The sequence below is a fragment of the Doryrhamphus excisus genome, chromosome 5, assembly GCF_030265055.1.
Source record: "Doryrhamphus excisus isolate RoL2022-K1 chromosome 5, RoL_Dexc_1.0, whole genome shotgun sequence".
NCBI lineage: Eukaryota > Metazoa > Chordata > Actinopteri > Syngnathiformes > Syngnathidae > Doryrhamphus > Doryrhamphus excisus.
The window spans coordinates 24,428,325-24,442,785 of NC_080470.1; the positions used below are offsets into that span (position 1 = coordinate 24,428,325).

The following is a 14,461-nucleotide window of genomic DNA, read 5'->3' on the forward strand; positions in this document are numbered from 1 at the left end:
CAGACCGTATGACTGATGAAAGGGCTCACTCTCTTCATGCTGTTGTTCTCAGGAACAAATGCGCTAATGTGCTGAAGCCAATGCACAGAGTAAACTTTCTTCCTGTTGGTTTAAAGGCAAGAAATGAGGAAAAAAGACGCATGCACATGGCAATATATTGAGGCCGGCAAATTTATCAAGTTCACTTACTGTGCGATTAATTCATTTCTTTATTATCATTCCAGGCCTAGTGCCCATTTGTTTTCTGAATGAGAAATCCTGCCATGTTTTAATTTTGCGACATGATCTTGCAACACCCCTAATGATTACCTATTTTGTCATGAGCTGTTGGAATTTATAACTTCCCCCCATACAACATACCTGACCAACAGCACTCATCATAAATATATTAAAAAATGTACAGTTAAGCCATATGATCTGTAACAGTATCGGCCATGTTCCACTGCAAACCACAAGTACACAATTTCTACCCCAGCAGGTGGTGCTACCAGTGTTTTAAGTCATTCTTTGGAGAAAACTATAGTAGTTGAGTGTGTTAATGAGCAATACTCGTGTGCAGAGAGGCGTCTGTAATGCCGATCAATCATCTGCCCAAAGTTGACCTTCACGCCTCACAAACGCTGCATTGAGTTAGAGCACATGTCTGACACACATGAGGTGACACCAAGCGGTCCAATCCAGAAGAAGGTAAGGAAGTGCAAATCCTGATGTGTCTTGTGTATGGAGGCGGGATTAGGTAGGTCACCAAGGATAACAATCTTTGTTTGTGCTTTAGTCTTTTTTTCCCCTTTCTGTACATGCCCATTCTCTGTCCACCACTTTCAGCACACACAAGACACGCTAATACAAGACCATTCATAGCAGGCTTTGGCACACCTGTAGTCTGGTTGATTTCACCAATCACAGTACAGTTCCACCGCGCCAGTACAATGCCTGCACACCCAACCGGTCTGTATTGTATAACCAATGCTCCTCTCCCAGTTATTCATGTAAACTATCCACAACACTGATGGAGATTTTGGTATGGTGAGCATATGATGGTCCCACAGCGGGAGGGTTTAGAAAGCAGCTTGACATGTAGCAAACGTACTGTATGAATATTTCAGTCAAAACACAGGCGCTCACCGCCCCACCCAGCGGACGGCCAGGATCAAGTGTCTGACTGCTGACATGGAAGACTCTCGTGCCACGGTCACGACACAAGAGATACAGACTGCATCATACTGAACACATTATTAGCTCCGTACAATCGTCAAACATCCAGTGGTGTAAGTACACTACAACACATACATTAACACAGTAATCAAAAGTTACGTTTGGTTCAATCCAAACTCTCAAAGCAGCAGGGGTTAGTGTTGCATGTGTGAGTGTGTTTTGCACTGTGGTGATTTCCATGAGGTTGTGTGACTCCTGTGACACACAAATGCATCAGGCATCAATTATTAAGGGAAGCTAATGAGCTAGCATGGGAGGCTGTCTGTGTAGAGTACAAGATGAAGCCAACATCCTCGGCTTGAAGACACAAAATAAATGGCTTTTGAACTCTGTTGCTTTGTAAATTTGTGCATCACAAATCACACAAACTCACTTTCTACTTGAGCGGAATTGCAATGAAAATGTGGCTTTTTTGACAGTAACATTCGGCCGCGACTAAATGATGAGTCAGGAACACACCTCGGCGCACTGTTCAGAATTACTAACACATACCCTCAAATGTAGCACATAGAGTTAAAAGGTTATCTCATAATGATGTCATGATTATGGCAGCTAATATGTATAGTGTTTCCCACAATAGCTCATATAGGTTCATTTTGTCTTCTTGAATATGTATTCAGCTTCTTATAGTCAACTTTTAGGTATACGAGATGGAATTTATTCCCTTACTTAGAGACTCTATCAAAAAACTTGGGCACCCAAGATGGCCCACCGCAATTCATTTTGGACTGCCAGAGAAGGATTTGACGCTATCTGTTATCATTTCGATTTTGTACTATCTGCTCACCCACGCTATAATAGGACTATCTGAATGGCTTGTTGTTACAACTCCATCCAGTAGATGGCACTGTAACTCTGCACGGTCAGAAGTAATCCGGTCCATTAAGGAGGCCTTCTTCAATTTGGAAGCAATAGACAACAACTAGCTTGACTACACATTACAAATGAAAAAACGCGAGATAATGCTACACATTTCTTATGGCATAAACAAAAAGGCTCAGTTTTACCTCTCCACACACTAGACTTTTTTGACAATTGTGTAAATTTGGTGATGACGTCACTTAGCTCCACCCCAGCCCCGCCAGCCATCCGCTACAGGTAAATTGCAGACCTGTCGCAAACCCTGATGTGGTATTTTACTCAAACCAATGTAAGAGTGTAGCAACACGCATGTCTTCCTCCAACGCCTTGAAGCAGGAGGACGCCGCACTTCCTCTTGTCATGGGAGACGCCTCCATCCATCATGAGGATGAAGATGCTGAGAAGAGGAAGCGCTGGTGCTGGTCCATTTGCTAGCATCATGCTACATGAGCAGGTTAGCCGCATTCCTCTGAAGTCAGACAGGTGCATGAAGGCTGCACCGCTAGCAACCTCACAGCAGCCTCACAGCCACAGCCACACGCCGCTGAACAATGCCCGTTCATAGTTGTCCATTGACAACACACTAACACAACAAAACAACCACAACACAACAACACAGCAACGCTCTTTGATGAATCAAATTAATGAATGTTGGCTCTAAGCTAACACTGTCGCCCATGACCAACACCGCAAGCTTCATTTCAACATGCTGTCCTCCGCTGACCGACAATAAAGAAATCCAGGAACAAAAATAAGCATTGTTTGACTCACCTCTCGGCCATTTTCCCAGTGGTTCTTAAAATCCTTTTGTAATAAATCCCTCACCGATTCCCATGTTGGCCAGAACGCAGCAGCCACTGCAATCAACGAGTCCCAGTCCAGACGAACGTAGATCTCACAGTAACCATACATGTCACATCCGGTTGTTGCCTTCACAATAAAACCAATTTCTGTTTGATTTACACACATCACGCCAGAGAGGTATTTCTCTCGATCGTTAGCTCTTTGCTCACGTCGAGAAACATTACTTTCATGTAACAATAAAGGCTTGATCAGGTGCGCGAAATCCCCGATAAAAGGTTTATTTATCGAGGAAATTAACCAACTTCCTTCCAAAGCTTGGCTCTTGTAGCTAGCTTGGGAAATTGGGGAACTACGCACCGATGAAGCGTTCTTTCTCTTTAAAATGCACAACTGGAGCAGCTGGAAGAGATTGCAACAGAACGTACAAATGTTAAATGACGGCAGGCGATCCCAGCATGCTGCATCATGGAATTGTCTCGATTAACAACTCGGTTCAGCCTCACTGGTTCTTAGCCCACCTTTAGGACTCAGTGAAGCCATGTTAGTTCACGTGGGAGAAGACTAAAAACAGAAGCATCCAGAAATAAGGCTCGTTCCTTCTGTAATAATTCACGTCTGTCCTCAAACCTCAGTATACTAGTTGAGAACTCCGGTCCAGTAAACCCCCAGCGTGCATTTAAAAGCATTGCTGAAGGTAAGCTGCACCTTGCTGCGTCTATTAAGGACGTTCTTATTGCAGTATAAAATCTGTACAAAACAGTGACAACGAGTCATCATTCAGGTGTAAGTTATCTATAATGCAATAATACACTGACCAGCCTACACTGCAATATTTACTTTCATCTTAAACATATCATTTTGTCATTGTGGAGGCATTGAAAAAGAACGATTTTGGTTGGTATTTGTGTTGCGTTGGCCGGCTGCGCCCCCATGTGGTCATTTTCCAGACCTCCTTATGTCGATTTCATAAACATAAATACAAAGGATAATGGAATTGACATCGATGTGCTAAAACTTCTTGTTTTAAATTGAGTGTCTTTGTTTTTTATGGAAGACGTGTGTTTGAGAAATCAAAAAATGCCGTGACCCGGATTCGAACCGGGGTTGCTGCGGCCACAACGCAGAGTACTAACCACTATACGATCACGGCGAGCTATCCTGTCGGACAACCACGAGCTACAAAAATGTGTTTAAGTAGTATAACATGGTGTATGTTTATAGTACTGGTATATTATCCCTAACACCCGGTTTGTCTAATAGCGGCATACAATCATGTATTTGCATGCTAAAACGAATCAAAGTCATTATCAAAGCAAAGAAACAACAAAGGCGGACACCTTGTGATACTAAAACGTATTTTGTTCTTTGTTACCCTTTAAAGCGCTGACCTTCAAGGAAGTTGGAAAGTTGTTTGGAGCTGGGCGGATTCAAATATCGATCCAGATCAACATCGGTTCTTTACTAAAGCGGTAAGATCGATATGTTTTATTCTATTCGATCGATATCGTTCAGTTTTTTTTATATTTTTTTGTTCAACTGAAAGACTCCCCACGCCATGTAGCTTTCGTTTGGGGGGGGACACTGGAATGGACTCATTAACTTATTATATCTTGTTATTTATTATGTATTATTGCACTAAGAATTTGACATTATCCTTTCTGTATTTTTTATTCTCTTGCAGATTAATAAAGCATCTGTTCATGTAATTGTATTAGTTTATTGTAACATTGTCTTATATTGTTGTATTTATATATTGTTAAATTGTCCACAAATCCATTTGTTGATAAATATACATATATATTTGTTTGCCTAAAAATGCCTGAAATCTTTGTATCGGCAAAAAAAATATTGGTATCACGATCAGCAATAATTTAAAAAATGTGCAGTACCGCCCATCCCAAACTGTTGCCAACAACCTATCAACCTGCCAAGCGTTTCCGAAAAGTAAACTCGTGGTCTCATTTCATTGGCCAAGTGCTTGTCCAATGAGCATTGGCCAACTGTGTCGGGCTGACTTTTTAAGGTTCCATCAAGTCAAACCCACCAAGGTGTTCATCTTCAGACCGGGCTCACCTGCACCAAACACAAGCCGACACCATGAAGTTCCCTGCAGCCTTCTTTGCACTTTTCAACTGGCTGGCGTTTAGTGCTGACGCGACTATCTTTTTCAAGGAGCAGTTTCTGGATAGAGGTAAAGTATGGAACATTGCATGACACTTTGTGCCATGTAAAACAATCTGTGCCATGTCTACCTATTGGTTTAAATGTGACTGTGCTGTTTTGCTCATTTCGTGTGCTGCTGGCCTTTGGGTTTTCGGAAGTTAGCTCAAAGTTACCATCAAGCTTAGTGTTGCCACCCCCAAAGGCGTGAGATAAATGCCACTTGACTTGCTTTACTTGTATTGTTTCTGCTTTGACACCACAAGCCTGTTCATCAACTTTGTCCAAACCAACAAATCTAAACTTCGCACAAATGAATGAACATGAAGGAAGTCTGTAGTCCTCATTCATACAGGGCACCTGTCAAATATAAAGAAGTTTTCTCATGTATTTTCTTGGAAAGTAGTTGTGTGATTTGCATGTTAGTTCATTTTATTTCCAGATGGCTGGCTGAGCAGGTGGGTCCAGTCTAAGCACAAGCCAGACTACGGCCAGTGGAAGCTGAGTGCTGGAAAGTTCTTTGGTGATATTAGGTTGGATAAAGGTGAGTGATAGGAAGCTGATTCAGTGGTCTGATGAAATGTTTAATATTGTAATGATTGGCCTTGAGTAGATGATCTAAGTGGCTTCTCGCTTCTTGATGTTCTGTGGTCTGCAGGTATCCAGACCACCCAGGACGCTCACTTCTACTCCCTCTCGGCCCGCTTCCAGCCCTTCAGCAACGAGGGCAGGACCCTGGTGATCCAGTTCACTGTTAAGCACGAGCAAGTGATCGACTGCGGTGGTGGCTATGTCAAGATGTTCCCCGCCGATGTCGACCAGAGCGACTTGAACTCAGAGTCACCTTTTTACATCATGTTTGGTGAGTGGTCCTTTCATGGCCTTTTCAAGAAGACAGTTCATGAAGCAGAATACGTTTTGGTGTTTACCATTGTCTGGCCTTCTCGTGAGGACCTAACAAACTGATGTCTTGTCTTCAGGTCCTGACATTTGCGGGAGCAGCACACAGAGGGTTCACGTTATGTTCAATTACAAGGGGAAGGGCTACCTCATCAAAAAAAACATCAAATGCAGGGTTGGTACTTCCATTCCATGTTAGAGCATCTTTGAGCATTTCAACATCTCCCACTTCCTCGTGACCAGGCAGACGAGCTGACCCATTTGTACACGCTGATCGTCAATCCAGACCAGACGTACGAGGTAAAAATTGACAACAAGCAGGTGGCTTCGGGCTCGTTGGAGGACGACTTTGACATGCTGCTCCCCAAGAAGATCAAGGACCCCCTCGCCAAGAAACCCAGTGACTGGGTGGACCAGGTCACCATCGACGACCCCACTGACACCAAGCCTGAGGTGCCTGATCAGAGGTCCATTCGTTAGGTTCTCCTCAAATAAGTCCAGTACGGCTACTATTTGCAGGCCACACCTGGGTTTTTGATTTGGCCAGCATCATATTGTAAACACGGCCTGAAGGAGGTGCACATAGGAAATACAATCAATGTGTGTGCCTTTGGCTGGTAAAAAGAATGCAGACTGGTTGACCAGATATGGGCAAATTAGTCACCCACGATCTTGTGGAAGTCACAGAACAAGAAGGTGTCAAGCTCAAACCAGTCTTACCACTTACATGTACTGCTTGCTAACGTCACATGACTAAAGTACACTGACGGTTTGTTAGTCCTGTGGACCCCTTTCTCACTGCAGAGTCTCACATCATCCATGCAATTTGTCGTCAGGACTGGGATCAGCCTGAGACCATCTTTGACCCCACATCCAAGAAGCCCAGCGACTGGGACGAGGGCATGGATGGGGAGTGGGAACCTCGCAAGATGCTCAACCCGGAATATAAGGTGGGTCTTGTGGGGCTGAGGATGTGAGACAGATTATCACCCTCAGGTTGTAAGCTTGCGCTCTTTGTCATGTGCAGGGAGACTGGAAGCCCCAGCAGATAGACAACCCCGACTACAAAGGTGAATGGATCCACCCTGAGATCGACAACCCGGAGTACATCCACGACGCCACCCTGTACAAGTTTGACAACTTAGGGGTGATAGCCCTGGACCTGTGGCAGGTGAGTCCGCCGTCAATTTAAAGACCCCATCATCATGCTGATCATGTGGTGAAACACCTCACCACCTCCAATGTGTCTCCCGGCAGGTGAAATCAGGAACCATCTTTGACAACTTTCTCATCACTGATGATGCCAAAATGGCTGAAAGGTTTGGGGAGCTGACCTGGGGAGTCACTATGGTAACAATATGACTATTATTATTTAGACACATTTCAAATGTCACTAAACAGAGGAAATAAGTATAAATAATCAGTTCCAGGCCAAACTGTGGCTATCATAAAGCCTTTATTAATTGCACAGGTATTTTTGTTTTACCAGAAAACTGTAGTTGGACTATGAATAGTATGACCTCAGAGGCCTTTTTTGGAGCTTTGATACGCTGGCGAGGAGACTGAAATGACGGACAAGTTGATGAATGTAACTTTGTTCACCAGGAACCAGAGAAGATAATGAGGAAGGAGCAGGACATGCTGGAGATTGAACTGATGGAGGACAAGGCAATGAAGAAACAGAAGAACTTCAAAGGGAAACACAATGATCGTGATGATGAGAAGAAGAAGAAGGAAGAGGTGGAGAAGGAGAAGGAGGAGGAGGAAGAGGAGGAAGAGGAAGAAGAAGAAGAGGAGGAGGCAAGAGGCTACCATCGGGATATAGATGATGAATTATAGAGAGGAGGTGTCTTGTGGACTTAGTTCAGGTTGGGTTCGGTGTGCAAGAGTGAGGGCCAGTAAAATTGAGATTTTTAATGGGTTCCTCTGAAGGGGTGGGGAAAAGGTTTACATGTTTGCTTCTGAGAAGGCCCTATTTTAGTGTGCTTAAATCTTTTAGTGTGAACTGTCAGCCAAGTTTACTTTCATTTTCGCTTTTTATTTTGGACCTGCTGTGAAACCAGTAAAGGAGTGACAAACACTTTGTAATGATGTTGAATTAACTCTTATTCCGTCAGTACAGCCACTAATTTTACATGTATGTACTCTTGCTGTGTATGCATGTGTGGTTAACCGCAATATTACACATAGTACCCCTGTGTTGTGAAAAAAAGAAATATGGTACTGAACTTGTGTGAATAAATGAACCCTTCTCAATAGTGATGAGGCACATGTGCTAAGGCCTCACAATGGGTTTATGGCATGTCAATACCGATGGTTCTGTTTGTCTCTTCTGCGAGCTGGCTGTTTGCCCCCATTTGGCTGTTAGTGTCATATTTGACACTAACAGTATGTGTTGAAAATCAGTTTTACATTGGGAGTTTTATGAGAGGTCTTATAATTTTGTGCAATTGTTCTCTTTTTACTGGTTCTTGACATTTGCATCATACTTCTAATTGCACAAAGTATGACCAAAAGCGTCGTTGTTTTTGTTGGGTTAAAAAAAAACAACAAAGAGCCGATGCCTCCTTTCTTAGCGTGCCGGATACAGCGAAAAAAATCCCGTGAAAAATCACTTCGATGGAAAACGGATCTTCTGACTCTGTACAGAGAGCTTCGACTTTTAGAGCCGGCTCTATCGCTCATTACACATCAATAATTCCTTCCGGTAGGTGTCGCCAGTGGCCCAGCCGGCTCCATTGAAGGAGCAGACAGCTGAGTCACTGAGTCACACACACACACACACACACACACACACATGCAGAAAATCCAAACATAGCTCATGATAAACAGGAAGAGTGTTGTTGTGCTGTTGTGTTGTTCTGACCTCCAGTAGACCGAGGGCGGTTGGCAGGATGCTGACGGTAACGCTGAGGACTCTCCAGCAGCAGACGTTTAAAATTGACATTAACCCGGAATTGACGGTGAGCGAAAGTTAGCACGGCTGAAAGGTAAACACGGCCATTGGCAGGCTAGCTTGCAGCATAACTAGCTGTAGTCACATGGCCTTCGGTCACGTTATGGATTTTTTTGTTTTATTTACATTATTTCAATAAGTAATTTTACGTCAGTATAGAAATATCAGAGGACAGGAATTATGTGTTTGGATGTCACTTGAATTAATGTGAGAAGAAAGTACGCTACACTAAGTTAAGGTAGCCAAACAAACGGCGGAAAATCAGCTGTTGCGTTTCAAAGTAAAAGTATGTAACATTCCAGTATACACCACGTTCTGTATTTATCAGGGGGTTAAAAGCAGTTGTTTGCGTTAATCCGTGAAATTAATTTTACAGTTTAGCTTTTGTCACACAATTTAATCTGTCAAAACCATGTAATCAATCGCGTTGAAAGGCACTTTGAAAAAGCATAACGGAAGTGTTTGTTTGACTTGAAGATTGACTCGTCTCGGTGTCAGAGAATGACTGTGCAATATTCTACACCATGTACTTATAATTGCAGTATTGGTTATTTTTTAGAGACGCTCCAATCAAGGTTTTATGCTGCAATACTGATCATCCATGAGTTAAATAGGCCGATGCTGATTACATGGATTTATTGTGATTTTTTTCCATGTATTTATGATTGGGTGCTGTTGGCCAGGGGTGCCGTATAAATTGTAAAAGGCAGGACAATTCCAAGGTCCCCTGACTGCCAGGGAGCCCCAAAAATTTGTAATTGCTAATACAATTAGTAATTAATTAATACTCCCGCACCCCTGCTATTGGCTACATGATATGAAAATCACCTCAAGTTAGATAATACTGATCAGTGGCCGATGGATTGGAGCGTCCCTATTGTTACTACTGTATTACCACAATGTTAACTTTGTCCGCATTTAACTGGCACTATGTGTGTAGTTCCAGTCATCATTTCAGTGTCACACATGAAGTATTTTATTGAAACACACTGCACCAAGTCAGACTGAAATACAAATAGAGTAAAGTTTCATGTTTTGTTGATCAGGTCAAAGCACTGAAGGAGAGAATCGAGGAGGATAGAGGCAAAGATGTGTTGCCAGCTGAGGGACAAAAGCTCATTTATGCAGGTGATGAATACTCACGTCAAACCCGCATTATATGTGAACATGTGGACTTAACTGTTCTCCTTTCCAGGTAAAATATTGAACGATGACACGCCATTGAAAGAGTACAATATTAGTGAAAAGAACTTTGTGGTGGTCATGGTCACAAAGGTGAGTGCGCATTGTGTATTACCGTGTACAGCAGTCCCTGCATATTCCCTGCTCTTGTCTCTGCTTTAAATTGATTTTTTTTATGATGGACACCATACTGTCACTCCTTTTGTGAGAGAAAAAAATCATCTGAATGGGCCCTTTGGCAGTTATTTTGAAAATGTATGCAGAATGCAAGTTGTATTAACTGATTTACTTATTGTACACATTTAATTATATTTCTGTTATTGTGTCCTTGTAGCCTAAAGCAGCCGCTCCCCCTCAAACATCCCCAAAATTGACACCCCAGTCAGCTCCGCCCCCCTCTTCCCTTTCCTCCTCATCAGCAGCAACTAGCGTCCCAACACAAGATACCTCTTTGGCAACACACACGCTGCCGGCACCCACGCCAGCCCCGCAGTCGTCAGAAGCTCTGCCCCCTGCCCCAAAAAACACCCCCACAACTTCTCCCGAAGACACCTCTCCGACGCCGACTGCCGCCACCGCGCCCCCAGCCCCTTCCTCCTCCACCTCCCCGACGACTCCAGCAGAGCAGCTAGAGGAGAAGCCGAAGGAGGAAGCTGAGAGCGGAACATCCGTCCTCTCATCTGCTTCCAGGTTGGACTACTTTGAGGATTTGGAAGCAGGCATGAAAAGCAGAGATTGGTGCATCAAAGCCGTAACAGAAGATCCAGCATGTATGAGCCTTTCACACAGAACCAAGCAAAGTTGGAGATTTTACCGTAGCTGTGTGCACTTTCACAAAAAGTTAGATAACACAATGAAATGATGATTGAGAAATGCACCATGAAGCAGGAAGTAGACTGCCCACACGCGCTCTGCTGAGTGTTATGATGTTGTAGTTGTTCACATTGTATTTGTGTGTGTCAGCCTCGTGGATGAGCTGAGCCTGTTAGAGGAAGCGGCATCCATACTTGGTGAGGTCAAATGTTGTGACTGATCCACAAACTGTTAAGCATCTTTATCCAGCATGCTTCTGCACTCTCTCACCTCCCCACAGTGACTGGCCAGGCCTACGAGAACCTGGTGTCGGAGATCATGTCAATGGGCTACGAGCGGGAGGCGGTGGTGTCAGCTCTTCGGGCCAGTTACAACAACCCGGACCGGGCGGTGGAGTATTTATTGATGGTGAGGAGCCCACGCGGCCGCCATTTTGATCTCAGCTCACCACCTGAGTCTGTAAAGCACGTTTGTGTGACGCAGGGTCTTCCCACTGAAGCAAGCGAGGCACCATCACAAGACACTCCACCTCGTGACGCTCCATCAGACACTGCCGACCCCACCCTGCAAACACCACAACCAGCAACAGCACCCGCAAACCGTAAGAGATGCAACACTATTTCTTTCCTTGTGTTCATCAATTAGTCTTATTTGTGTCTTAAATTGCTTATTTTCTCTTATTATGTCTTATTAGGTGTATTGGGTAATATGGTTGTAAAAGTAACTGTCAGTGTGTTATGTCACGTCTAGAGGGCTCTAACAATGTTAAAACCCATATGTAGAAGCTTGTAAAAATATTCCACTTTCAGGGTCACAGTCGGGTCTGGAACCAAGTAATCGTGATAAATGCGGGATTACTGTACCTCTAACCTGGAACAAGTCATAAAATTCAACAAAACGTTTACAAGAAAATATATTTCCAAAGTCGCACAAACAAATTAAGTCAGTTCGAGTGGCATTTTGTTACAGCCCCCTGTTCCAAAACGAGCAGCCTTAAGTGGGAGTTACATCCCGATGTACTGTATGTGTTACCACATGCAAGGTCGCCGCCATTTTTGAAATTTTTTTGGCCGTGGCCAGCACGCAGAGGACGTAGAGTAGTCAGATGGGTGTGTCGTACTTTTGTCATTTGTGACGCCCACATGCGTGTTGCTCGTCGTCCGTCGAAAATTGGTTAAATCGTGAGTGCGGCGTCAGACTCGTTATAATTCCTCTGTATTTCAGAATGTCTTGCAGTTGTTATTGCACTTAGTTTTTTTTTTACATCATTTTAACATCAGGTCCAGTATCTGGCAGCCAGGCGACCCCTGCCAGGGGAGGTTCTCCGTCCACAAGGAACCCTTTGGAGTTCTTGAGGAACCAACCTCAGTTCCAGCAGATGAGGCAGATCATCCAGCAGAACCCGGCCCTCCTGCCTGCCCTGCTGCAGCAGCTGGGTCGAGACAACCCACAGCTACTGCAGGTTAGCCCACAAGCAATGTCAACTCTCAACGCCTCCTCTCAAACATTGCCGTCTCGCCTCACATATGCTTGTTGTCACGCAGCAAATCACGCAGCACCAGGAGCGTTTTGTCCAGATGCTGAACGAGCCTCAGGTTGGGGGTGAGGGCATCGAGCCACGGGGCTCACCCCACGGCAACTACATCCAGGTCACACCACAGGAGAAGGAGGCCATAGAGAGGGTCAGTAAAGAAGAGTGAAAGCCGAGCTAGCTGTCTCTAGCTGTCTCTGTTTTTGTTCACATGTAGTAAGCAGGTGTATTGTCTTGGTTTTTCAGTTAAAAGCGTTGGGTTTCCCAGAAGGCTTGGTCATTCAGGCATACTTCGCCTGTGAGAAGAATGAAAACCTGGCCGCCAACTTCCTGCTGCAACAAGCGTGGGATGACGAGTAGTTGACTCGATGCCTCTCGGGGCAGCCAGAGTAAATTTTCTTTCCCAGCACGCGCTCATATTCACACTGATGGACGTTAGCTGCAAAGTGGCTCTGTGACGATGGCAGGCATCGTCGCCACTCTCCATCAAGCTTTGGTTAATTTTGTGTGCAGATGATCTCAATAAATGCTGCCTTTGATTGTTACTCCTGGAAGTATTCATAGATGCTCACTGAGCTGAAGCCTTTTATGATGTCATTGACCATTACACCTCTGAAGTTTCAAAATGTGTTATTCTGGAAGATATTGTTTGAACTCCACTCATTTACTATTATGCTCAGAGTCTGTATAAGAAAGTAGACATTTGTATGCTAGTAGTACTGCAACATCTAGCATAAAACTCCTGCTTTACGCTATTAAAGGGGACCTATTATGCTTTTTCCACTTTTCTGCACGGTTTCAGAGGGCGTTGTGATGTCACAGAGGAGCAGGCTACCTTATGGGTGTGGCTGTAGGCGCTGTACACTCTGTCCTCCCTCAAGCGCTGCTTCTCTGTTTACGACGCCATCTCAGGCAGAAGTTACTGGGCGCAAGAGAAAAATATTTTCATATGTCAATGGCATTTCACACAGGACTGTTTTGGTGAACATAAATGTGAAATATCAGCCAAAGTGTTGCTGAATCCACCGGGAAAGGTGCATTAATGTTGGACATGCTGTGCGTCCACGGTGGAGAGAACCACAGTGCTCACGCTCCGGAACACGGCAGTCCCACAAAACCGTAAAATGACCACATTTCCACTACTGATGTGCCAAGATTGTCAGTAGTTCGAAAACACGGCGTTCCCCGGAACACACTGTCCCTCTGACAAAGTGTGTCCGACAATGAGTGCTCCTCCACGTGCAGGCGAGGTTGGAGGCAGCGGCCACACATCCCAGTTCTCCCAAGTTCCACGGCACCAGCAGTGCTTCTGACAAAGTGTGTGCAACAATAAGTGCTCCTCCTCGGGCAGGCGAGGTTGGAGGAGCACCAGCGGTGCCTACCCCTTGCGTTTATACACGGTAAGTCAGGGAGCTGCCAGTAGCTCCTAAACACTTTTCAATTAGCTATCCACAAAGTTATTCATTTATGATCAACTCCTACATCAACTACATTAGAAAGTGGGATTTGTTTGTAGTTAGGAAGCACTTTGGGTGTGCGACCAATCACAGCGTAGTGGCCGTGCCCGGACTCGGGCTGTGGGTGGAATAAAAACAGACAGGTACCTGGAAGAAAATAGAATGGACTGGAACATGTTATTTTTTATTACATACAATTGTTTGAGCAAAATTAAGTCAATAGTGCAAAATGAGTAAAACCAAAACTAATATTGGCTCTAGTTTATATGATCACTATTAGTCCCCTGAGTTAGTGAACAGCATAACAATATAACAATAAACAAAAAACAACAAAGTAACAATATGAACAACATACAAAACACATATGAGCAGATAAATATAATACAGACCGGAAAAATATCGATTTTTATCACAGTAGTATCGATCCCATACGGATATTGCCCTTACAATGCATTTACTGCCATCTAGCGGCCATCTAGTGACCCTACCTTACTTGATCCCGGTAAGTCAATTCCGCATTGTAATGTGTTGTTGTGTTGTTATGAAAAAGATTCCAACTGAAAGTATTCTCCGGAAGATGTT

The 14,461-nt window shown here is 44.1% G+C and overlaps 3 protein-coding genes and 1 non-coding gene across 8 annotated transcripts in view; 2 read left to right on the plus strand and 2 right to left on the minus strand.

Annotated features, from left to right (window-relative positions):
* arhgap39 (Rho GTPase activating protein 39) overlaps positions 1-3,274 on the minus strand; it is a 35,851-nt gene extending 32,577 nt beyond the window's left edge. For both annotated transcript variants that reach the window (XM_058072473.1, XM_058072472.1), the window contains exon 1: positions 2,848-3,274. In XM_058072473.1, the coding sequence (XP_057928456.1) occupies positions 2,848-2,858 (11 nt within the window). In that variant the 5' untranslated portion in view covers positions 2,859-3,274. The remainder of the gene's footprint in view (positions 1-2,847) is intronic.
* Positions 3,275-3,958: 684 nt separating this feature from the next.
* trnah-gug (transfer RNA histidin (anticodon GUG)) lies at positions 3,959-4,030 on the minus strand. The gene has a single exon. It is a non-coding gene; the product is annotated as a tRNA-His (tRNA).
* A 231-nt stretch (positions 4,031-4,261) lies between these two features.
* Positions 4,262-8,248, plus strand: LOC131129207 (calreticulin-like). Of its 2 annotated transcripts, XM_058072484.1 has the most exons (10): positions 4,262-4,349; positions 4,904-5,071; positions 5,483-5,584; positions 5,699-5,902; positions 6,021-6,115; positions 6,184-6,393; positions 6,777-6,890; positions 6,968-7,111; positions 7,198-7,290; positions 7,546-8,248. In XM_058072484.1, exons 2-10 carry the CDS (start codon positions 4,978-4,980, stop codon positions 7,777-7,779), a joined length of 1,290 nt encoding a protein of 429 aa, XP_057928467.1. In that variant the 5' UTR covers positions 4,262-4,349; positions 4,904-4,977; the 3' UTR covers positions 7,780-8,248. The 2 variants fall into 2 exon arrangements, with proteins under 2 accessions (XP_057928467.1, XP_057928468.1); XM_058072485.1 differs by lacking the exon at positions 4,262-4,349 and having other exon boundaries at positions 4,688-5,071.
* A 427-nt stretch (positions 8,249-8,675) lies between these two features.
* On the plus strand, positions 8,676-12,967 carry rad23ab (RAD23 homolog A, nucleotide excision repair protein b). 3 transcript variants are annotated; one of them, XM_058073059.1, is made up of 10 exons: positions 8,676-8,903; positions 9,943-10,024; positions 10,092-10,171; positions 10,413-10,768; positions 11,042-11,088; positions 11,172-11,299; positions 11,357-11,492; positions 12,172-12,353; positions 12,436-12,573; positions 12,669-12,967. In XM_058073059.1, exons 1-10 carry the CDS (start codon positions 8,835-8,837, stop codon positions 12,780-12,782), a joined length of 1,332 nt encoding a protein of 443 aa, XP_057929042.1. In that variant the 5' UTR covers positions 8,676-8,834; the 3' UTR covers positions 12,783-12,967. The 3 variants fall into 3 exon arrangements, with proteins under 3 accessions (XP_057929042.1, XP_057929044.1, XP_057929043.1); XM_058073061.1 differs by having other exon boundaries at positions 8,678-8,930; XM_058073060.1 differs by having other exon boundaries at positions 8,678-8,903; positions 11,375-11,492.
* Positions 12,968-14,461: the final 1,494 nt, after the last annotated feature.

Bases quoted from the DNA above. Each gene is read 5' to 3' on its own strand.
- LOC131129207 (XM_058072484.1), top strand. From the start codon at position 4,978: ATGAAGTTCCCTGCAGCCTTCTTTGCACTTTTCAACTGGCTGGCGTTT. The intron at 6,394-6,776 runs GTGCCTGATCAG...ATTTGTCGTCAG, and splicing joins CCACTGACACCAAGCCTGAG to GACTGGGATCAGCCTGAGAC. The intron at 7,112-7,197 runs GTGAGTCCGCCG...GTCTCCCGGCAG, and splicing joins TAGCCCTGGACCTGTGGCAG to GTGAAATCAGGAACCATCTT.
- rad23ab (XM_058073059.1), top strand. From the start codon at position 8,835: ATGCTGACGGTAACGCTGAGGACTCTCCAGCAGCAGACGTTTAAAATT. The intron at 11,089-11,171 runs GTGAGGTCAAAT...ACCTCCCCACAG, and splicing joins GGAAGCGGCATCCATACTTG to TGACTGGCCAGGCCTACGAG. The intron at 11,493-12,171 runs GTAAGAGATGCA...TTTTAACATCAG, and splicing joins AGCAACAGCACCCGCAAACC to GTCCAGTATCTGGCAGCCAG.